General features: G+C 41.4%; 2 protein-coding genes across 9 annotated transcripts in view; one reads left to right on the plus strand and one right to left on the minus strand.

The window, feature by feature from the left end:
* slc25a16 (solute carrier family 25 member 16) overlaps nt 1-7,766 on the minus strand; it is a 67,015-nt gene extending 59,249 nt beyond the window's left edge. For 2 of the 5 annotated variants that reach the window (XM_073027140.1, XM_073027145.1), the window contains exon 1: nt 7,675-7,766. The gene's annotated coding sequence lies outside the window, so the exon portion shown is untranslated. Of the gene's footprint in view, nt 1-7,431; nt 7,556-7,621 lie in introns of those variants that run through there. The other 3 variants (XM_073027142.1, XM_073027143.1, XM_073027144.1) reach the window with 3 other exon arrangements.
* A 66-nt stretch (nt 7,767-7,832) lies between these two features.
* Nucleotides 7,833-25,203, plus strand: part of eif4e1c (eukaryotic translation initiation factor 4E family member 1c) — a 73,585-nt gene continuing 56,214 nt past the window's right edge. The window contains exon 1 of one of the 4 annotated variants that reach the window (XM_073027147.1): nt 7,833-8,100. In XM_073027147.1, the coding sequence (XP_072883248.1) occupies nt 8,022-8,100 (79 nt within the window). In that variant the 5' untranslated portion in view covers nt 7,833-8,021. The remainder of the gene's footprint in view (nt 8,101-25,203) is intronic. The other 3 variants (XM_073027148.1, XM_073027151.1, XM_073027153.1) reach the window with 3 other exon arrangements.

Consider the following 25,203-nt stretch of genomic DNA (forward strand, 5'->3'; position numbering starts at 1 on the left):
ATTAATTAAGGTTAAATTTAGCTTGAAGTTCTACACGCTTCTTATATAATTCAGGGTTATTAGTTTGAGCATACAATTGATCTAATTCTTTAATCTGATTAATTAGGTCTAATCGATCTATACGGGACTTTCTATTAAGATTTGCTGTATATGAGATTATCTGACCCCTCAAATATGCTTTCATAGCATCCCAGACAATCTGGGATGACATTTCAGATGACATATTAGTGTTTAAAAAAAAGTTATCTGATCCTTAATACATTTTAGAAAATCATCGTCCGATAATAAAGTCGGGTTAAAACGCCAATGTTTATTCCTCTGAGGGAGACCAGGAAAATTTAGAGACAAAGTAATTGGAGCATGATCAGAAATCAGTATACTCTGATAGTCACAAGAATGGACAAATGGAATAAGTTGATTATCAATTTAAAAATAGTCAATTCTAGTAAAGGTATGGTGAACATGTGAAAAAAAGGAATAATCTCTCTCAGTAGGATGAAGGAAATGCCATATATCAGAGATACCATAATTAGAAAGAAGAGTGAATAGCTAAAGCAGATTTAGTAGGTGATCTAGTAACGGGGACGATCGATCCAAATTGGGATCTAACCAGCAATTAAAGTCGCCATCCAGTATAAGAGAATATGAATTTAAATCTGGTAGTGAGGAGAAAACAAGTTCCAAAAAATTAACATCGTCAAAATTGGGAGCATACAGGTTCGCTAGTACAACTTTAGTATTATATAATTTACCAGAAACGATAATAAGACAGCCATTTGTGTCAGATATCTTATTATGGAGTTTAAGAGGAATATTTGAATTAATAAGGATGGAAACCCCCCCCCCCCAGCTTTGGCCAGGAAGGATGAATGAAAATGCTGACCCACCCACTTTGACAAAAGCCGAGAATTATCAAAACTACGAATATGAGTTTCTTGAAGGAAAGCAATGTCAGCTTTGAGTTGCTTAATATGGGAGAAGACCTTCCTTCTTTTAACAGGATGATTCAACCCTTTACATTCCAGCTCACAAATTTAAATGTATTAACCATTATCAATTATTAGTACATAAAAGGTAGTAGGCATATATAAAATCAAACATTGCAATAACAGTCTGGGAGCAAAAATATAAACATAAATCAGTAAAATCAGGGCAGAAACATGTCCTGAATAACAAGGGAAAACAGAAAAAACAGTAAATAGTGTTGGAACTACAGAACCCACCCCATCCTCGCAACCCAAAACTAGATGGCTGCCCAAAAAAGCAGCTAGCTCTACAAAAAGAAACGTTACCCCAAAAATAACTTCTAGTTCCGTATCATTGACATAGGCTCTGTATAGATAATATAGCAAATACTAGCTAATTTATGCACTAGAGAGCAAAATTACAAATAGGAACAACTTTGTCAGAAAAGGTATAAAACTTAATACCAAAAAAGTAAAAAAAAACCTACCCGCGAGAAACTATGAAAAATTGAAAGAAAAAAATAAAAGGGGGCGAAGGAGGAAATTATAAATTTAAAGAGAGTACATATCAGCCGTTTAAAAAAAAGCAAATCTTATACCATAAATCAACAGGGAGGCCTTCAATAAGAAACTCCAAGCCTCCAAAACAAATTAAGACCAATTGTAGTTCTCTACAGTTAAAGTTATTCAGAAGTAGAATAAATTACACAAGTAAAATCTGAAGTCCGCAGGGAAACATTAAATTTAAATCATCTATTTAAGAAAATCGCGCCAAGTCCAGGGAGAGACTAACTAGAACCCTTAGAATCTGAATTATTCAAGTGGAATCTGAGTTCGCAAAAAAAAAACTTTAATTCAAGAAGTACTTATCAGCCATTTTAGAAAATCAAACTGGGTCCGAAGAACCCAAGATGGCTGGAAGATTTCCAACAAACAACTCAGCCTTCTTCACTGATTTAAACCACTTATATTCTCCAGTAGTAAGCGTAATTCGAAGATCGGCTGGGTTACGAAGAGAAGGTTTGAATCCATGATCAAAAAGCACTTTCATTACGCCTTTGAACTCAGCACGCATCTTCAGAACCTGGGGGGCATAATCTTCCACAAAACAAACAGTTGTATTTTGAAAAGTCAAAGTACCTCTACGGCGTGCCTCCATAATCAAACGGTTTTTCACCTGATATCGATGAAAACATAAAATAATTGGCCGTGGTCTAGAACCCAAAATGGCGCGAGGAACATAAATCCTGTGAGCCCTTTCTAGCTCAGGTGTAGTCGGGAGAAATTCTTTCCGAAAATCTCACAGAGAAAAGAAGAAAAACATTCAACGGAAAAACCCTTTTTGGTGGCCTCCGGCAAACCGAGAATTCGCAGATTGCAGCGTCTGCTCCGATTTTCGAGATCCACCATTTTGGAAGTAAGTTTACTGTTTTTTACCGTTAGGTTGGAGCAGAGAGTTTCTAGATGTTGAACACGGCGTTCTAAATCTTCAGAGGTTTGGTCAATACGAGATAGATGTTCAGCATGGTCTGATGGCATGGCATTAATCTGATCCAATTTTGACTCCAGCTGACTGATAGAAGCTCTAAACTCAGTCTTGATATCCGTTAGAGTATCTTGTCAATGCTGTTCCAGGATAGAGAGAATCTCAGCCAACAGAGCCGTGGAAGTTTCTTTTTTCCCCGAGTTTAGTACTTTTTGTAGTCATTATTAGACGTATTCGCAGGCAGATAAAAGAAAGCAAATAAAATAACGAACTAAGGTTTAAAAAGGGAGACACATAGTGCGAAAATAGAAAGTATAACAGAGCAAAAGTTTGAAGCGACTAAACAATCACCATCTTACCGGAAGTCCCGGAGAGCATTCTAACTGATTACATCAGCGCCTGGTATGGAGGGGTCACTGCACACAATCCAGAAATTTGTAAACTTAGCCAGCTCCATCAAGGACCCTAGCCTTCCCAGTATCAAGGACGTTGTCAAAAAGCAATGCCACAAAAAGGCAGAATCCACCATTAAGGACTCTCATCACCCAAGACATGCCCTCTTCTCATTCTTACCATCAAGGACGAGGTATAGAAGCCTAAAGATGCACACTCAACATTTTAGCTGCAGCTTCTTCCCTACCTCCATCAGATTTCTGAGTAGACAATGAATCCATGTACACTACCTCACTATTTTTTGTTTTTTGCACCACTTATTTAATATATATATATATATCTTCATGCACATACAGAGCGTGCATGTGTATACACATACATATAGATGTTTGCTTATACATACATATATTTCGTACTGCAATTTATAGATTTTTTATTATGCATTGCAATGTGCTGCTGCCACAAAACAACAAACTTCACAACATATGCCAGTGATATTAAACTGATTCTAATAACGCAAGACCATTAAAAAGCAATCCAAAGTAAAATTATATAATTAGAACAAATCCAAATATTAACAGGATGAGAAATGATCTGACCCAAGTAATTTGGAAGCAAGTATCAACAGGCAAAACTTCTTTGAGAAAGTGCTAGTTCAGTTACAGTTGAGGCATATTTCCGTCAGGTGCTAAATAACCAAACCCAAATGATGAAACAGAAAGGCAACGCAAAATGGGATGCTAATACTCGCACAGGAGAGAAAAAGGGCCTTCAGAACACCATGACCATGCTGACCTGTACATCCATCAATACTAATCTCATTTGTCCACATTAGGGCAGATGTCTGCCAGCCTATTTAAGTAACTGTCGAAATGCCTCTTACACATAGATATGGTGGTGTCTGATTCGAACACATTACAAATATAAACAAATCTCTGTTTTAATAAACACACCTTTCAGATCCCCTTTAATACTTTTTATTCTTGCCTTAAACCTATGGCCTCTGGTTTTGGATGCCCTTTCATGGGAAAAAGATTTTAACTATCAAAGCAGATGTGTTGGGCAAACTTTAGGAGGGCAGTCAAGGGTAGAAGTACAAATAAAAGGAAAAAGAATTAAGAGCAACTGAAAAGACACATTTTATACAGTAACTCATTGAACTCTGTTCTGCAATGTCTGCAAATGAGGTAAAGGATAGTCTTCAAGAGGAAACTGAATAAATGTATAAGGAGGAAAATTTTACAAATGGTTCAGAGAAAGGACTGGTAGGTGGAACTAGAACATGGATATGACAGGCCAAATGATGTTGCAAACCTATGATGTTGCAAACATTCCATCAGTCTATAATCAGGAATTGCAAAACCACTGGGTTGTCAAATATGATGTTGCAATAACATTATTGTATAACCAGCATCAAAGGCTTGTATTAGGAAATGGAATTAATAGTCAAAGTCCACTTGTTATGGGCAATTAATTGAAGTACATAAAAAAGATTGGGATTCAGATCCCGATTGAAATAAATGCACTGCCAGCTGCAATAGACGACACCAAAGATTAATTACTGTTCTCTCAAGTGCAAATTCTCTCTAGTTAAACGGCAAGCAAAGACCCACACAGATGACTTCTGCTAGATTAATAACATGCTTTGGGGTTGCTGCTGCTCTATGAGTTATAACATAGAACAGTATCATGCAGAAAGGTCTTTTGGCCCATGATATCCAGAGCAAATTTTGTAAAATTCAGCTAAATCTCTCCTGCCTACACATGATCTATTTCCCCCCATTTCCTGCATAATTAAGAATTTTTATCTAAAAACCTCGAACAAAATTGTATTTGCTCCCAACATTACCCAGCAACCCATTCCAGCACCTACTCTATAAAATAAAAATCTGCATCTCCCTTAAACTTTCCCATTCTCAACATAAATGCACTATCATCTCTAGTATTGGACAATTCCACCCTGGAAAAAAAATTCTGACTGCCTGCCCTAATTATGCCTCTCATTATTGTATAAACTTCTATTGATTCTCCTTAAATTACAAGGACTTAATTTATTGACATTTGTTTTGACAGTGTCTGATTTGGGGAAATTGGCATGGATTGTGCATGGAAAATCATGTTTCTTGGAGTTCTTCAAGGAGGTAACTACAGGTAGGTGAGTCAGGACAGTGCATGTTCACTTTCGCAAGATCTTTTACAAGGTCCCTCATGGCATGCTGGTCTCAAAAATTAAATAACATGGGATTCAGAAGGAGAGAGTAAATTGGATTAATAATTGATTAATAAGAAGGTGGTGATAGTTGAGGGTTCTTGTTCAGTCTGGTGTCCAGTAGTGTGCAGCAGGGGTTGGTGCTGGGACCTTTGTTAATTTAATTTATATAAACTACTGAATGTGAATGTACAAGAATAGTTTGTAAATTTGCAGATGATACTAAAATTTGGATCAGTTGGGCATGAGAGCAAATGGCTTTCAATACATCTAAATATGAGGTACTGCATTTTGTTATGTTGAAGTTGTACAAGATATTGGTGAGGCCTAATTTTGGAGAATTATGTGCAGGTCTGGTCACCTGCCTAATGGAAAATTATCAATAAGATTGAAGGAGTATAGGGAAAATTTACATGTATATTGCTGAGACTTAAAGTTCTGAGTTATTAGGAAAGATTAAATAGTTTAGGGCATTATCCCTGGAATGCATAACATTGAGGGCAGATGTAAAAGTGCTATACAAAATTATGAGGGTTAAATGCAAGCAAGCCTTTTCCACTGAAGTTGGATGAGACTAGAACGAGAGGTTGTGGGTTAAAGATAAGAGATGAAATGTGTAAGGTGAACATGGGGAAATTTTTCACTTGGAGGCTGGTAACAGCGTGAGCAGAAGCGAAGTTTAGATAAGTACATGGATGGGAGGAGTATGGAAGGCTATAGTGCAACTGGATGGGACTAGGCAGAATAACAGTTTGGTACAGAATAGTTGCACTGTAGAGCCCATTTCTATGCTGCAGTACTCTTATCAAACCAGGGTAGGATTTGTATAGTGAATGTCAGGGTCCTGGGGAGTGTTATGGAAGAGAGATCTTGGAATGCAAAGAAGAGTTCACTGAAAGCAGATTCAGGTGGTGGTGAAGGCATTTGGCATATTGGCTTTCATCAATCAAGGCAATGAGTATGGGAGTGTCAATATAGAACTGGGTATATTGTGACTAATTATTCATTGTCTTGTTAGAAAACATCACTCTGGGTGTGTGTAGGTTTTGTCATAATGATGAAACAGTTGGAACACATTCTTGCAAGGTTGAAAGAAAGCAAATGCAGACTGCACGACTATCTTTGGGGGTTGATAGTTTTCATTTAAAAACTTTAACAAGTTATGGAAGTGACTAATTTAATTCACAATATTGTCTTTCATTTACAATCACTAAGGCTTCTGGGGGTAATTTAGTTTTCATTTGATAAAGAAATAGAGGGGGTTTGTTTCCCAATTCTCTAAACCACATTCCAGTCCAGTTGGTGGTGGTAATGTACCTTTAAGATGGACTCTCAACTGCCATTAAGTCAGTAGTAGTATGGGCATTGGGAAAATTTAATTGCTAATATACAAGATGTGGGCAAGGCCAAATTTGAGAATACTGTGTATAGTTTTAATGCTATACAAACATTATAGAACTAGGAAGTGCAGAATATTGCCTAGATTTGTGGGGGGGGGGGGGGGTCTGAGTTACAAAGAGAGGATGCAGACTAGAACTTTATTCCCTGGAACATAGGCAATTGATGGATGACCTGATAGAAGTATAGAAGATCATGAGGGGCATAACATCCATTCCACTGGTCTGCCAAAACCTCCATGACTAGAATTTAAGTATTTGTAACCAGGGAAGAACCTGGCAGCTCATTTTCCCTATTCTATGAATTCTCCCCTGGATTCTTCCACTCAGCTGCATACTAGGAAACAATTTACAGCTTCGATCTAACTGACCACCCCACACAAATTTGAGTTGTGGAAGAAAACTTAAGGATCCAGACAGCTGGAGAGTGTTGAATTTATGGAATTTATTACCACAGGCAGCTACAGAGGCCAGGTCATTGGGTGTATTTAAGGCAGAAGTTGATAGGTTCTTGACTGGACAAGGCATCAAAGGTTACCAGGAGAAGGCTGGAGAGTGAGGAAAAATGGATTGATGGCAAGCACACTTGATGGGCCAAATGGCCTCATTCTGCTCCTGTGTCTTATGGAACCCATGGGATCACCTGAAGAATATGAAGTGGTTGTCACCGCTCTCATCTGTGCCAGTCTTCCCCGAAGTGGCGCCATCAGACAGAAAGCCACAGTGAAGCAAGTTTCCACTTCAGTTCCTCGAATTACACAGTATGCTGCGTCTCCACGCAGAATTTAAAATAAATGCCCTTAAAGTATTCTACATTCAGATGCACGAATATGCAGGTGCTGCTGCAAATGACGACTGTGTACAATGATAATCCTGCACACGTTAATCACAAAAAAAAGTTAAACCTAAAATCGAGCTCAATCTATAAGCATATTTAGCCCCAGAAACTTTACATAGGTGTCATTGAGATGGGCTACAAACCATTTGATTTCAGCCACCCTATCCACTGTCCTGCACCGTTCCGGAAAGGTCACCACCGACCCTGGGGTTATTGGCATTGCTACTCCAATACCCCCAACCCCCCACAACTCTTGCGATACCCTCCGCCATCTGTATGGGCGGGGGCAAGTGCTGGATAAAACTTGTTCAGTTCCTTCACCGCCTACCCTACCCTGCGCAGCCCAGTCTCCAGCCACGGTTTGCTCCCCCACCGTCGCCATTTACTTGCGTTCCCGCCGCTCGCTCCCCTCGGCGTCAGTCGGCCTCGCGCAGCTCCGGTCCGCTAAAGAAAGCCGCTACATCCGGGCCATGCGCACGCACTGACGCAACAACCAGCCAATCACCAGAGGAAATGACCGGGCTTCTGCCCTCAGGCAGGCTGAGTCAGTGGTGCGACCCCGTCATGGACGGACGGGCAGTGTTGACACAAACAGAAGAGTCAATTCTTCAGTAACCGGCTCAACGGCATTCACCTGAACAAAGTCCGTACACAAAACCTTTCGGTCCTGACAAATGCTCCCATCACTCCCCTTTTTTCAATATTTGACGCAAGAGTATATTCTCTTGATTCTATGCCTCACAACTCGAGAATGGAAATATCAAAAACCAGAGGGCTTCAGGTGAGAGGGGGAAAGTTTAAATATATGCGAGGTAAGATTTTTATATATACAAAGCGTAAGTGCCTTGACTGCCGATGGAAGTCGAAAAAGCTAATATAGCAATCTTTAAGAAGCCATTTATTTAGGAAATGAACAGGCAGGGAACAGAGGGATCTTGGTTGACGGGGTTTTGGGTTGCAATTTATCTAAGATTCAGGAAGACATTTGGAAGTGGCGAGACTGGGTGCTGCTTAAAGAGAACCAGTGAACTAGTGTCGTGGTTTCTTGTGCCCCACAAACGACCAGGAGACGCAGAAGATTCTTCAAGAAGTGTTAAACTTTAATTTGCAAATCAATGCTGAGACAGTCATTGAGCTAGTCGCTGATTGCCCATCGATCCTTGTACATAGCATTTTTTATAGGAATCTCCTGGTTTAGTTGCATTAGCATATCCAATCGGTCTACAGTTGCGTATCACCAGTACATCAGCTCCTGACTTCCCACTATTGTTTCTACCCATTAATTTAATCATGTTCTAATCTACTTTTTGGGCCACGTGTTACCTCATCCCTGGCCACAGTTATCTCTTAGCTAGCCTCTCATTAACACACCATTATCTTCTTATTTGGCTACATTCTTAAGTTACTGATGTGTTCAATAGTACAGAGACAATAAAGAGATTTCATTCTCCTACTAAATTGGATACATACATAGCAAATAGCAAATACCAAGCTGACTACATAGTTTTGGTTACACAGCAAACAATGCAACTTTATACTCCAATATATCCCCCCTTTGAGACCTATAGGGTCTCACACAGAGAACGAAGATTAAGAGTCCATGCACAAAAGCCCCAATAAACTCAAGCACTTATTCCCAAATCTCGGGTCAAACTATAATTTTCTGCACCAAGACTTCAAAGTATTCTCTCCCTGTTACCCTGGGCCGCTGAGCCAAAAACCTGTCCCTTTGTACCTGAGACAGGGGAAAAAAAACTCAGAAGCCCTTACAATCTACTCCCACACTGTCGTTTTGCTCTTGTTCATCCTGCAGGTGTTGTAGGCTGTAACAATACATCTTCGGTGCTTCTTTCTCCACTAAGCTTGCTTCAGTAATTGCCACGAGCATTGGAAATTGTTTGGTTTCAGCACGCACTACAAGAGACTTGAGACAAGTAAGAAAACAGCACAGCACAAGCACACAGCTCAACAAACAATACTGACAGTTATTGCCATTTTAGTCAGCCATGCTCCGCATCCTCCGAGTCTACTTTCTAACCAGTTGAATAACTGCTGTCCGAACCCTGCATTCTGTTTAACTTCCTTTCTTAGACTTTTCAACTTATACATTGCCTTAGTAAACGATCCTTCTGGACTAGTGTTATTTGGTATAAAAGTACAGCACTTCTCTCCAAACATCACACAAACTCCTTTTTCTGCAGAATCTCTCTACCTCTCTTTCCCCCTGTTTCCTCACTGGTCCCCTCTGCCTATAGCTCCTCTGTACCCCTCCTTGGGACTTCCAGTCCTGTCTGGGCTGTTTGAATTTAGTCTGTTCCTGATAGGGCATTTGTGGGAATGCTCCTCCAAAGACGTTGATTATTGGCATGGGGTTTTCCGGCCCTTGTCTTACAGTATGATCGGTTCCTCCATATAGTGGTGCTTCATCCAGTTCGATGGCTGTACTCGGACCAGTGGTTGCTGGCAGCATCTTTTTGCTTTTCTCTTTTTCCTTCTTTTTGAGTTCTTCGAGCTGCATTTGTATTAACTTTCTTTGCACCTCTTCCTGCTGCTCAGCCAACCTTCGTTTGTCTTTCCGGTATTTCTCAACCGCATGGACTACGTGGTATCTAAATTCATAGGTTGCTGGGTTTTCAGTGGATCCCCCTTTAAGGCTTTGGGGTCCACTTTGGGTGGATAAAGCTTCCTGAGGGCCTGCCATACCCTCTGCCTCACTCTGTCAAACCCGTCTCCATCAGTTCTCGGGTCATTCGAGTTTACTATGCCAGCCATTTCCATTAGTTCATTAAATTTGGAGGTTCCCTTCAACCTTATCAATAGTGCCTTCAAATCTCCCATAGCCAATAATCGTCCCGCCGTTTCTTCTTCAAAGGCTCTAATCCATTTCCCTGCTCCTTCATGTAGATTGGGCAGAGTGTTTTTTCAGCCCTTCTAAGTCCTGGGATCCCCAAGGGATATACTGCACTTGTCCTGATCCTTTTTTTTTCTCTAGTTTATCTTTTATTTTGTAGCTATTATACATCATGGCACAGTACTAAAACAGACTAAAACAGTTCAGGTGTTCAGCTTCTTTCATGACCAGTATCCAAGACGTCCATATATATTGTTGATCTTAGTGGAACAATAAACAGAAATGTCCAAGAGTCCATTTGCCATGCAAGATTCAACAAAGCCTGATCAGTACTGCACCATCAGCAGTAGTTCACCTGGACCTCTGCCTCATCTTTCGTCTTTTACGCTTCAGTCTGCGCATTCGCTTCTTCCGCCACTTGGCTCGCATATCGGCAGGGACCTGTCAACCCGAGTACCGAAAGACCACTTGTCCTGATCCTTTAACTAACAACGGCATCATTCTTCCTCCTCCTTCCCACCTGCCCTGGCTCTCCTCCTCGCCTGACTCCCCATCTGTCTCAGGGTATGTCTTTACTGCCTCCCACACAAATTTCTCCGGGGTCCTCTTCCTCCCTCGGTCTCCCTGTGGAGTCCTTCCTTTCTGTCCTGATTCAATACTTGGTTGGCCCCTGGAGTATTTTTCGCATCTCCTGGCAATCCCCTCTCAGTAACTTATCTAGCTCTCTCTCTACTTCCGCAAGTTGCTTCCCTACTGCCTCCTTCTGCTCTTCTAGGTTTCTGCCTCCTACCTCTTCCCCACAAATTCTCGCATTCTCTCTCCACTTAACTCTTGCTCCTCCAATGAGTCACCTCTTTCTTCCTGCCCGTGTCTGTACACCTGTGGCAGGGACTCCTCATGATCCTAACTCGTGCTTGATTCCCTTCTCTCTTGTGTTTCTCCAAGACTCTCGTCTCCTATCTTTTTGCCACTTCCTCTTGAATGCGTCAGCTCTTCCTGCCCTGATGAGCCACTTTCTTTTTTAGTCTGTTGATTTCTATGGTATAACCGATACTTCCTCATGCTCCTTTTCCTCTCTCAAGTATTTCATCCGTTCAATCTCTTCTTTCATTTCTCTCTTTGCCTGTTCCACCTTTATCCTTTCTGCCTGTATCTCCTTCCATATCGCTGCTTTTTCCTTCTAGTATTGTCTTTTTTCCTCCTCATTATCCCAAACTTGTACTTCTCCCTGCATGTTTACTGTACCCGTCAGCAGGGGTCACTGCTTAGGGGTTCCTTCCTCATTATAGGGAAGGGGCCTTTCTGTTTCTTTCACGTCCGGGTATGGAGCTGAAGGCAGCTTCTCACTGTACCTCCCTCTAACAGGCTGTTTCTCCAGCACCTTTATGTCTTCCTCGCTTGTAATCAATATTCTACCTGTCCTCCTCAGTCTTTCTCCCTCCGTTCTGAAGAGTTTTAGCACTTCCATTTCTCGTTCTCTTTTTTGCCCTCTTCTTAGATTTATCTTTTGGTTTGTAATTTTTAATTAGTGCCTCCATTTCTTCGCACAAGCTTACATCAAATGTTCCTTCTCTTGGCCATTTTGTGATCAGGTTTTTGGTTCTTTTTTCCCATTTTTCTGAAGTTTTTGTGATCTCATATTTATTTACCAGGAGTCAGAATTTCTACTGCAGTTCCTTTACCTGGCATGTTGTTCTCTCTTTTTAATGTATTTCAGAGATTCACAGTTCATTTACTGGATAATATTATTTACTCTAATTCTATGCCTAGTCTATCGTCTATCTACCAGCGCTTTAAACTATATATTGGACTGTCCTTGTTTCCTATTCTGTTCTGCCCGTACAGACCCCTACTTAGAGCAGTATCCACAGAACTTTCTCTTTGCACTTCGTATATTCAGACCCTTATCTCTTAAGGCGGTATCCACGAGGATTTTCTCTATTTTTCCTTTCCCTGCCCATTCAGACCTTCGTTTCATACGAAGCGGTATCCACAGGGACTTACCAACACCACGTGGAATTTTTCTTCACTTAACTTCTTATTAGCTTACTTGTACTTACCCTCACTGCAGTGTTCTTGATCAATCCTCTGAGCCTCCTGTTAACCCCCAATTTTGCCAGATTCTTTAGACCGGAGAGACCCTTCGGCAGTGGTTCCACACTTCTGAGACTCCAAGACCTCCCCAAAACCAACAGAATTCTTAGTCCAAATTGTTGCAAAAAGCGCTTACCTTTTGTTTGGGTGCACCCTTAATTCTGTTAGCCCTGTGGGGTTCCCTAGAGGACTGGGAAGTGTCCCCAATCTGCCGTTTCCTTTCCGCGGGTCTCTTTCCGATCCTGCTGACTGCGCCAACTTTTGTCGTGGTTTCTTGTGCCCCACAAACGACCAGGAGACGCAGAAGATTCTTCAAGAAGTGTTAAACTTTAATTTGCAAATCAAAGCTGAGACAGTCAGTGAGCTAGTTGCTGATTGCCCATCGATCCTTGTACATAGCATTTTTTATAGCAATCTCCTGGTTTAGTTGCATTAGCATATCCAATCGGTCTACAGTTGCGTATCACCAGTACATCAGCTCCTGACTTCCCACGATTGTTTCTACCCATTAACTGAATCATGTTCTAATCTACTTTTTGGACCACATGTTACCTCATCCCTGGCCACAGTCATCTCTTAGCTAGCCTTTCATTAACACACCATTATCTTCTTATTTGGCTACATTCTTAAGTTACTGATGTGTTCAATGGTACAGAGACAACACAGAGATTTCATTCTCCTACTAAATTGGATACATACATAGCAAATAGCAAATACAAAGCTGACTACATAGTTTTGGTCACACAGCAAACAATGCAACTTTATACTCCAATACTAGCTGATCTAATAAACAGAGTTAGGAAAGACTAGACTTTGAAAACCTCGATAGGATAGAGGTCTGTGGCAGCCCTGAAATCAAAGAGGCTAGTTGTACCAAGCTGTGAATACAGAACATTTCTGCACCATACCGGTCCTTCGGCCATGATGTTTCGACTGTTCAACCTACTTCAAAATCAATGTAACCATTTTCTCCCAAATACCCCTTACTTTCTTTAATCCATAGGCCTAACTATCTCTTAAATGTTCCTAATGTATCTGCCCTGGAACATCTGGACAGCAAAGATCAGGATGCTCTTTATCGATTACAGCTCAGCATTCAATACCATCACTCCATCAAGGCTGAGCAATAAACATCAAGACCTGGGTCTCAGTACCCTCTTGTGCAATTGGATCCTGGATGTCCTCACTTGCAGACACCAGTCAGTTGGATTAGCAAAAACATCTGCTTTGTAATCTCCATCAGCGCAGGAGCACCACAGGGGCATGTGCTTAGTCCCCTGCTCTATTCCTTTACGGTGACTGTGTGGCTAAGTACACATCATATACAAGCTTGCTGATGACACCACTGTTGTGGGCTGTTTCAAAGATGGTGACGAATCAATATACAGGAGGGAGATTGAAAAGTTGACTGAGTGCTGTAATAACAACAACCTCTCACTCAATGTCAATAAGACCGAGTAACTGATTGTAGATTCAGGAGAGGAAAACAAGAGGAAACTGAGCCAGTACTCAGCGATGGAGAGAGTAAGTAACATTAAATTCCTGGGTGTCACTATCACAGACAACTTGTTCTGGACCCATTATGTAAATATAAGTGCAAAGAAAGTACGACAGTGCCTCTACTTCTTCAGGAGTCTGCAGGGATTCAGCATGTCATCAAAAACCTTGACAAACTTCTATAGATGTGTGGTGGAAAGTGTGCTGACTGGTTGCATTATGGCCTGGTATGGGAACATTGATGCCTTTGAGTGGAAAATCCTACAAAAGGTAGTGGATTTAGCCCAGTACATCATGGGTAAAGCCCCCTACATGGCACATTGCCATAGAAAAGCAGCATCCATCATCAAAGATCCTAATCACCCAGGCCATGCTCTTTTCTCACAGCTGCCATCGGGGAGAAGATACAAATGCCTCAGGACTGGCACCACCAGGCTCAAGAACAATTACTACCCTCAACTATCAGGCTCTTGAACAGAAGGAGATAACTACACTCATTCTATTTCAGGTGTTCCCACAACCAGAGGTCTCACATTAAGGGCTCTATCTTGTCATTTCATACTTGTCATTTATTGCTATTTATTTATATTTGCATTTGAACAGTTTGTTGTTCATTGATTCTGTTTACAGTTTCTGTTCTATAGATTTGCTAAGTATGTCGCAGGAAGAAGAATTTTGGGGTTTATGTAGTGATGTGTAGATGCTCTGATGATAAATTTTATTTTGAACTTTGCCTCTACCATCACCCCTGATGTTCCAAGCACCTACCAGTTCCTGTATATAAAATAAAAGATCTACATTGGATATCCAAACATTGTAAAGATACGCCCCCATGTATTAACCATTTCTGCCCTGGGGAAAGTCTCTGGCTATCCACTCTTGTCTTGTACACCTCTGTCAAGTCACCTCTCCTTCTTCACTTCAAAGGGAAAACCCTAGCTTACTCAACACTATCCGGGCATCATCCTGCTGTATCTCCTCTGCAGCCTCTCTAAAACTTCCACATCTTTCCTATAATGAGAATCAGAATCAGGTTTAATATCACTGGCATGTGTCGTGAAATTTGTTGTATGTGTCAGCAGTACATTGCAATTATATCTGTGAATTACGGTAAGAAATATACACATAGTTAAGTTAAATAAGTAGTGCAAAAGAAGAGGGTGAGGTAGTGTTCATGGGTTCAATATCCATTCAGAAACCTGATGGCAGAGGGGGAAGAAGCTATTCCTAAATAAATGTCAGTGAGTCCCTTCAGGCTCCTGCACCACCTCCCTGATGGTAGCAATGAGAAGAGAGCAGGTCCTTTGTGATGGAGGACCTAAATGATGGATATTGCCTTTTTGAGGTATTGCTCCTTGAAGATGTCCTGAATGCTGGTGAGCTAGTGCCTATGATGGAGATGAATGAGTTAACAACTTTCTGCAACTTATTTTGGTTCTGTGAAGTGCCCCCTCCTCCTCATATCAGATGGTGATACAGCCAGCTAAATTGCTTTCCATAGCACATTTTGTAGAAATTTGTTAGCATCTTTAGTGACATACTAAATTTCCTCAAACTCCTAATGAAATATAGCTGCTGACATGGTTTTTGTAACTGCATCGATATGTTGGGCTGAGAGATGTTGACACCCAGGAACTTGAAATTGTTCACTCGTTCCACTTCTGATCCCTCGATGAGAACTGGTGTGTGTTCCCTCATCTTGCCCCTTCTGAAATCCTCAATCAATTCTTTGGTCTTCTGCTTAGTGCAAGGTTGTTCTGCAATACCACTTAACTAGCTGATATATCCCGCTCCTGTACGCCTTCTTGTCACCATCTGAAATTCTGCCAACAATACTTGTGTCAGATTTAAAGATGGCATTTGAGTTATGCCTAACCACACAGTCATGGGTGTAGAGAGTAGAATAATGGGCTATGCACACATTTTTGAGGTGCGCCTGTGTTGATTATCAGCAAAGTAGAGGTGTTATTTCCGATCCATACAGACTGTGATCTTCTGGTGAGAAAGTCGGGGATCCAGTTGCAGCGGGAGGTACAGAGGCCTAGGTTCTAGAGCTTTTTGATCAGACCTGGAGGAATTATTGCAATAAGCGCTGAGCTGCAGTCAATAAAGAGCAGCCTGACATACTGTAAGTATTAATATTGTCCAGGTGGTCCAAGGCTACATGAAGAGCTAATGAGATCACATCCACTGTAGACCCATCGTGGAGATAGGCAAGTTGCAGTGGATGCAATGAGGCAACCAGAACTGAACACAGTACCCCAAATGTGGTCTAAACAAAATTTTATAGAGCTGCAACATTACCTTGAGGCTCCTGCTCAATCCCCTCAATAAAAGCCAACAAACTTTCTCAACCACCTTATCAATTCCAGTCCTGACGAAGGGTCTTGGCCCGAAACGTTGACAGCGCTTCTCCCTGTAGATGCTGCCTGGCCTGCTGTGTTCCACCAGCGTTTTTGTGTGTGTTGTTGTTTGAATTTTCAGCATCTGCAGATTTCCTCGTGTTTGCGCTTTATCAATTTGTGCGGCTACTTTGAGGACGTGAACCATATGTTCCTCCACACTATTAAAAATCCTGCCATTGTATCTGCCTTCAATTTCAACCTTCCAAAGTGAATCACTTCACACTTTTCTAGATTGAACTACATCTGCCACTTCTCAGCCCAGCTCTGCATCCTGTCAAGGTCCCATTGTAACCTACAACAAATCTCCACACTATCCACACCACCAACCTTCGTGTCATCTGCACATTTATTAATCCACTTCCAAATCCAATTTGTTTATAAAAATCACTAAGAGCAGTGGTCCTAGAACGGATCCCTGCAGAACACCACAAGTCATTGCTCTTCAGGCACAATATACTGTATCTACTATCACTATCTTTTTTCTATGGGCAGGCCAATTCTGTATCCACAGAGCCAAGTTTCCCTGTATCCCATACCTCCTGACTTTCTGAATGAGCCTATCATGGGGAAATGCTCCACCATCCACTGCTCTGCTTTCATCAACATGTTTTGTCACTTCCTCAAAGAGTTCAATCAGCCTTATGAGGCATGAACTGCCCCTCACAAAACCATGTTGACTGTACTCTATTGAGTATGCTTCTCCAAATACTCGTAAAATTTTCCACTGACAGGAGTCACTGGTCTATAACTCCCAGGGTTATCTTTATTACTTTTCTGGAACAAAGGAATAACATTTTTCATCCTCCAGTCCTCTGGCATTACCTCTGTTGCATGTGAGGATGTAAAGGTCATTGCTAAAGATGCAGGCAATCTCTTCCCTCACTTCCCGTAGTAACCTGGGGCACATCCTGCCTGGCCCCAGGGATCTGTGGGTCCCAGAGTTTCTCAACCTAGGGGTCCATGGACCCCTTGCTTAATGGTATTGGTCCCTAACATAAGAAAGGTTAGGAACCCTTGATCTATCTTAATCCTTTTCAAAAGTTCCAACACATCCTCTTTCTTAAAGTTAACTTGTTCTAGTGTATCAGCCTGTCTACGTTGACCTCACGCTCGTCAAGTTTCCTCTCGCTGGTGAATACTGACTGTAGAAGCCATAAATCTATTTTCTGTCTATAGGAGCCTTTTATCTATTTTCTGTTTGTATTGTATTTTATGGCACACTCATTATGGTATTCTGTCATGTCAGTTGGGATGTGGTAGAAGCAAGTATTCATGCTTTGTCTTAGTTAATTGTTAAGTTTAGTCTGTTGTAGAGGGGTTGTGCCATGGGGAATGATATTTTTGTTGGCCACTAATTCTGATATTGCAGTTTTTGCTTACTTATGCCAATTGGATCAATTTTAGACCGCTTATTATGCTATTATACTGCTTAGTATCACTAGTATTGCTATTAGACCGTTGTATTGCTAATTTATTTTTGTTAGTTTTTAATTGCTACTAGATGATTTGACTTTGCTGGCTTTGTAATAAAGGATCAAACGTACCTTTTTCGATTTGGAAATTTGGTATTTGGAAGCATGCCATACAGTGTCAAAAACAATCGCTCAGCAGTTTTGGTTTGTTTTCAAATAAATGCTACATTTTGTCAAAAAAACTATTAGTTATACCAAAAGAACACCAGTCTATGGCAAAGGATTGCCTTGGATCTCTTAGCGAAACTGGAGCAGCTTGCAGCAAGTAAGCAACCTTTTGTTGATTCATGCTGCATATTTGTGGTTTGAACACAGTTTTAAATGCTCAGCAATGCCAGTCTATTGGGGACTGCTGCTCAATTGTGTGGTGTTTGCCTGAGGGTTCATCACTTTGTTATACTGAACTGCTAACGTTTGAATTGAGGGCAGATTGTTTGTTGCCTATGTTTATTGAATTGTATATTGTCAGTGCTAAGTGAACAAAGAGTTAGTTTTGTATCACACAACCAGAGAATGTAACATGAGTATATCAAAGTATGGAACTGATGCCAATGACCCTGGTGTCAGGGCTTGTAAAAGAGAAATTAAATCTAAGGCTAATCTAATGATAAGGACTATGGAACAAATGTGAACAAAATTTAAGGTTTAATGCCATCAATTAATGACTTTATGAAAATTAAAGAAAATGCCTTTCCAGTGCAATCTCATCTTAATGACTTGGCCAATTTGTGAAGCTGTTGCTAATTACTTCCCAAGGTCAAGCAGCAAAGACAAAATGGATGTTTTTCAAGCATTGATGGTATTGTAGTACATTCATAAGGGATGTGAAACAATGGTTGAATCAAACATGTTCTAATGAAGGTCATATTGCTGCAACAAGCAAAAATGTGCCTCAATGTTTCTCAAATTCCAAGGCATGTTTTGACTCTGCATAGAGCAGGTGATCGACATGCAACCAAACAACAATGTGTCTAGTGCTTGAAGTTCTGTTGAAGAAAATCTTCAGTTTCTAATACCTCCTCTTCATGCATTGAATCTGAGACTGATTTGGCTGCATTAACTGCATGTTGACATTTGTTCATAGGTTCATTTATTATCAAAGTATGTATGCAATATACAACTGAAATTTTTCTTCTTCAGATAGCTGTGAAACAAAGAAAATCATGGAAGTAAGTTTAAAGAGAAATAGTAAACCCACCCCTCAGAAAAAAGGCAACACCAACATCACCCTCACAAGCCCCCTCCCCTGCACAAAACACAACAAGAACATTGGCCCCCAACCCTCTCTCCTCCACATGAAATGTAACAAGAACATCGATTCCAAACCTCCCTTCCCCCTGCACAGAAAAATACGAGAAAGAATGGGAGACAACTCAGAATAAAAAAACCTTAAGACTGAAAATTTTCCAAATCCATAAACATAGAACCTTGGTAACATCTCCAACATCATGGAAAGAGAGAGACAAAACTCGAGTACAGCTGCCTACTCTCCGGGCACCGCAATAAGCCACAAAGGCTCCTGCTGCAGCAGAGGGATCAAAAAGCAGGTAGTCAGCACTGAACCCTCACTCGCCTTCCGCATTTGCTTCAATGTTTAAATCTTCCTCATCGCTTTAAACGGCAAATAATGGAAGCCTTAATTGGCAAAATGGAGTCAATCATCAGCTCGTACCCCATCTGAAAGTTTCTTTGCCTTGTGGACTTGAGGGTTCAAGCTCAAGCTTGTGCTTGCTTCCCAGAACCTTCTCAGTGACTGCAAAGTGGTGGATCACTCAATCAATTACCAAACTGTAAATTGTAGGCTCTGTCAGTTCCAGAAACACATTTGATAAGAAAAACAGAGTGAAGGACAAACATGCGCTGGAAGAACAAGAGGAACAGCTATGGAAAAGAAAGGAGCAACTTAAGATGCAGGAAGAAACAGGGCTTCAAGTATAGCGAGTGCTAAGAAGTGCTCCAGGAGGTTAATCCTTTGATGTGAATTCTTATAATGATAGGGCACAGATAAAAACAAAAATATTCAATGTCAATGTGATTCATTCGTTCCTCAAGTGTCTGTGAAACATGAGCTAGACCCCCACATGCCATGTCATATTCAACAGCTCAAAGGCTCAATGGGATATTCACATATAACATGGAAAGATAGATAGATAGATAGATAGATACTTTATTCATCCCCATGGGGAAATTCAACTTTTTTTCCAATGTCCCATACACTTGTTGTAGCAAAACTAATTACATACAATACTTAACTCAGTAAAAAATATGATATGCATCTAAATCACTATCTCAAAAAGCATTAATAATAGCTTTTAAAAAGTTCTTAAGTCCTGGCGGTAGAATTGTAAAGCCTAATGGCATTGGGGAGTATTGACCTCTTCATCCTGTCTGAGGAGCATTGCATCGATAGTAACCTGTCGCTGAAACTGCTTCTCTGTCTCTGGATGGTGCTATGTAGAGGATGTTCAGAGTTATCCATAATTGACCGTAGCCTACTCAGTGCCCTTCGCTCAGCTACCGATGTTAAACTCTCCAGTACTTTGCCCACGACAGAGCCCGCCTTCCTTACCAGCTTATTAAGACGTGAGGCGTCCCTCTTCTTAATGCTTCCTCCCCAACACGCCACCACAAAGAAGAGGGCGCTCTCCACAACTGACCTATAGAACATCTTCAGCATCTCACTACAGACATTGAATGACGCCAACCTTCTTAGGAAGTACAGTCGACTCTATGCCTTCCTGCACAAGGCATCTGTGTTGGCAGTCCAGTCTAGCTTCTCGTCTAACTGTACTCCCAGATACTTGTAGGATCTTGTTTCAAAGGATAGATGTCAGAAAAGTATCATTGATATTATGAGGAAGCAAAATTAAATAACAACCTTATTGAAACAGTAAGACATTCCATCTTTGCCTAAAAGAGAGATTCAAATCTTCAATGGCAATCCATTGCAGTATCATGCATTCATGGAGGGTTTGAAAACAGTGTTCAAGGCAGGACTGACAGTTATAGTGACTGCCTCTAATGCTTTGAACACCTGGAAATCAACCTAGGGAACTTGACAAAAGGTGCCAGCATGTTGATCCTAGGAAAGGATATGTAAAAGCTAAGGTTTTACTACAGGAACATTTTGGTAATGAACAGAAAATTGCATCCACCTACATGCAAAAGGCTCTTTCTTGGCATCTATTAAATCTGAAGGTGTGAAAGCTGTTAAAGACCACAGTCCTTTTCTTAGAGGCTGTTTGAATCCCATGGAAGAATTGTATATGTGTGAGCTGGACATGCCTGCTCATATGTCAATTGTCATTATGAAATTGCCGTATATGTTTAGGGATAAATGAGGAAATCAACAACATCAGATTACTTTCACTGACATTGTTGATTTTATTGAAAGGCTATTAAAGATTGCTACACATCCAAAGTTTTTGAGAATATATGAAGGATGCAATATCACAGGCAATGAGCAAAAGTATGAACAAAACTAAATTACAATTTCATTCTAAAGCTAAAGGAAGCAGCTTTGCCAATATTGTGGCCACTCAGAAATAAAGATGAAACTGAATCTGTAACTAATGGAAGGGAAATGGTCTCAGCAGCCAAAAAGGATTGTTTGTTCTGTTAGGGTAAACACACATTGGATTTGTGCCCTCAGCTGGAGGAAATGGCTCATAGTGAGAAGATCGCCTTCCTAAACAAAAAATGTTGTCTGCTTTGGCTGTTTGTGTACTGGATACATCAGCAAGGATTGCAGTAAGTGCCTTTCTTGCAAGATATGTAGTGGCAAACATCCCAACATACTTCATATTCACTCTTAACAAAAATGGTGCAGAATCAAAACAAGCCATGAAAGAATCAGACACAGCAGTAAGTAGTACCCTGGTATCCATTGTGCTTGTAGGGACTGGTGATCATGATTGTAAACTTCCCATAGTTCTAGTACAGGTGAAGTCTAAGAAGGGTAACAAGAGAGTGGTTACTTATGCTTTCTGAGACTGAGGAAGCATAGCAGTGTTCTGCACAGTGAGCCTCATGAACAAGCCCAACCTCACAGGAAAAAGGACACGCATTCTCTTACACACCATGGGTCAAGAGAAGATTGTGAGTAGCTTCATTGTTTCACAATTGGAAGTGGCTTGCTTAGATAGTGCAAATTATTGTGAACTACCTAACATCTATAAGTAGGAAAGTACGCCTGTTTACAAAGGGATTATTCCATGACAGAGGGATCTCACCTGAAATGTGTCCATTTCCCAGAGATTGATTCAGAAATTGAGCTGCTGATTGGGACAAATGTACCTAAAGCACTGAAGTCGTCACAAGTGACCCAATTAGAACAATGTTGGTTTGGACTGTGAGTGGACTACTGGGAGGAGATAATGCTGATGGAAGAGACTCTGCACAGCCAGAGCTGACAGCTAACAGGATCTCAGTTTTGAACTTGGATGATCTTTGGCAGCAGTAGTTTAAGGCAGACTTCCCTGAATGCAGTCAGGATGAACAACATGGAAGAGAAGATTACAAGTTCATAGACCTGGTTGCAAATTCTGCAGAATTGGTGGATAGCTACTACCAGATTAGTTTACCTTTGAGAAAAAAGAAAGTTAACATGCCAAATAATAGGAAGATTGATGAACACAGTGCTCCAAATACAAGGAAGAGGTTTAAGAAAGATTTGTCATTTCACACCTCCCCCTCCTGGTTTCACCTATCACCTTATGTTTCTTCTTTCCCTCACCCCCCCCCCCACCTTCTTACTCTGACTCCTCTTCTCTTTCTCTATTCCTGATGAAGAGTCTCGCTTGACATTTCGATTGTACTCTTTCCCTTAGATGCTGCCTGGCCTGCCGAGTTCCTCCAGCATTTTGTGTGTGTTGCCAAGACATGACCTCTCAGTTGCACAGTGCTTCTATCATGGAAAAAATCTAGGGTAGCTCAACTGAAGTAAGTTTCCATCTCTCATGGAGCTCACTGCTGCTACCATAGCAAGCTCTATGGACAAATTGTGGAGGAAGGAGTTAGTTGCATGTGCAGATTCATGACTCACTTTCTTTGGACTGATAGTACTTCTATGCAGAAGTATATCAAGAATGAAACTTCCAGGTTCCAGATCTTCATTGCAAACAGAATTTCAGAAATTCTTAAGGTCTCATAGCCATCTCAATGGAGGTATGCAAGCAGTTCAAGTAAACTGACAGAAGTGGTATCTAAATTGGTTGAGGGTGAAAGCATTCCTGAAGAATGAAATGGCTGTCAGGGACTCGAGCAACACACACAAAATGCTGATGGAACGCAGCAAGCCAGGTAGCATCTATGGGAAGAAGTACAGTTGACGTTTCAGGCCGAGACCCTTCATCAGGTATCTTCTTCAGCCTGATAGAGAATGGCCTGTGAATTCCGATTGTTCTGGAGAATTCCTACTAGATGATCCAGAAGTCAGAGGAGTCAAGTGTTACAATGAATGCCATGCAAATTAAAGAGTAGTTGGACGTGGTAACCTATATAATCCGTTACTTGATGTCTTGGCAACACACACAAAATGCTGGAGGAACTCAGCAGGCCAGGCAGCATCTATGGGAAAGAGTACAGTTGAAATGTCGAGCGAGACTCTTCATCAGGAATAGAGAAAGAGAAGAGGAGTCAGAGTAAGAAGGTGAGGGGGGGGGGGTGAGGGAAAGAAGAAACATAAGGTGATAGGTGAAACCAGGAGAGGGAGGTGTGAAGCAAAGAACTGGGAAGTTAATTTGTGAAAGGTACAGTGCTGGAGAAGGGGAAATCTGAGAGGACAGAGGCCATGGAAGAAAGAAAAAGGGGAGTCCACCAGAGGGAGGTGATTGGCAGGTGAGATAAGGTGAGAGAGAAATGGGAACAGGAATGGCGAGGGGGGGTATATCTGGAACTTCAAGAAATCGATGTTTATCCCATCAGATTGGTGGTTACTCAGATGGAGTATAAGGTGTTGCTCCTCCAACCTGAGTGTGGACTCATTGCAACAGTAGAGGAGTCCATGGACTGACATTTTGGAATGGGAATAGGAAGTGGAATTAAAATGGGTGGCCACTAGGAGATCCCGCTTTTTCTGGCAGATGGAGCATAGGTGCTTGGTGAAGCAATGTCCCAATTTATTTTGGGTCTCACCGATATGCAGGAGGACACACTGGGAGCACCGGATGCAATAGATGACCCTTTTCTTAATTCCATGGCCTTCTGTCCTCTCCTATTAGATTCCCTCTTCTCCAGCCCTGTATCTTTTTCACCAATCAACTTCCCAGCTCTTTACTTCACCTCTCCCCACACCACCCCAGTTTCACCTATTCCCATGTGTTTCTTCCTCCCCCTCTCCCCACCTTCTTACTCTGACTCATCATTTTTCCTCCAGTCCTGATGAAGGGTCTCAGCCTGAAACATCAACTATACTCTTTTGCCTAGATGCTGTCTGGCCTACTGAGTTCCTCCAGTATTTTGTCTGTGTTGCTTGGATTTCCAACATCTGTAGGTTTTCTTTTGTTCAAGACTTGATATCTTGGAGCCATATGAGAAAGGCAGTGGCCCGGATTCTTATATTTAAAGACCTGCTCTTGTTTCATAATTGGAAGGGAAAGCAATTGAGCATCTCTCTTGCTCAGTCCGACATAAATGGAAAACAACAATGGCATTCTTAGGAGGGAAAGACTGAAAAAGCGAAAGGTCAGATTGGATGAGGTTGCCTCTTGGTGGAAAATCTTTGAGAGGCTGAAGTGGAGATCATTGGGTTTTGTCAAAGAAAGATCTCTTTCAAAGAAAGAAAGAAAAAAAAAGTCATATTTTCAAGCTCAATCCAGTACTTGAAGATGGTGTCCTTATAGTGGATGCCTTAGCAGGGTGGCCATGACTGAGGAGTCTAAACTTATTATGCTGGCAAAGGATCTGCACATCATCGCAGACTTTAAAGCTAAACGCAGTGGAGTTTCCAACATCACTGCCTCTCTCCCAGATGAGCTAAATCTTTTTTTATGCTCAATTGGGTGTTGCCAATACTGAACCCCTGAAGAGAGCCACTGATGCAATCTGCAGCTTGGTCATCTCTGAGGCTGAAGTACGCAGGTATTTCCAACAAGTGGACAGTCACAAGGCTGTGGGACCAGATGGCATCCCAGGGCAGGTACTCAGAGTGTGCACAGCATAACTGGTAGGTGTGTTTACAGACATTTTTAACCTCTCCCTCTCCCAGTGTAGAGTGCCCTCCAGGTTAAAAACATCCATCATTGTTCCTGTACCCAAAAAGACCAAGGTAACACGTCTGAACGACTGGCATCCTGTCACAGTCACTTCAATAATAAGCAAATGCTTTGGAGAGCTGGTCAAGGACTAGATCTGCAGCATGCTGCCACCCACACTGGACCCTCTGCAATTCACCTACCAACAAAACCGACCGACAGATGACACAATAGCCATAGCTCTACACACCATCCTTATACACCTGGAGAAGGTTGCTTATATAAGAATGCTGTTCTTGGATGACAGTTCTTGGACATCAATGGATCTGGGATTGAGAGGGTGAACAGCTTTAAGTTCTCCAGCATAAACATCACCAAAGATCTCACATGGTCTGTACATTCT

Source organism: Hemitrygon akajei, chromosome 23, assembly GCF_048418815.1.
Source record: "Hemitrygon akajei chromosome 23, sHemAka1.3, whole genome shotgun sequence".
In the NCBI taxonomy this organism is placed as follows: domain Eukaryota; kingdom Metazoa; phylum Chordata; class Chondrichthyes; order Myliobatiformes; family Dasyatidae; genus Hemitrygon; species Hemitrygon akajei.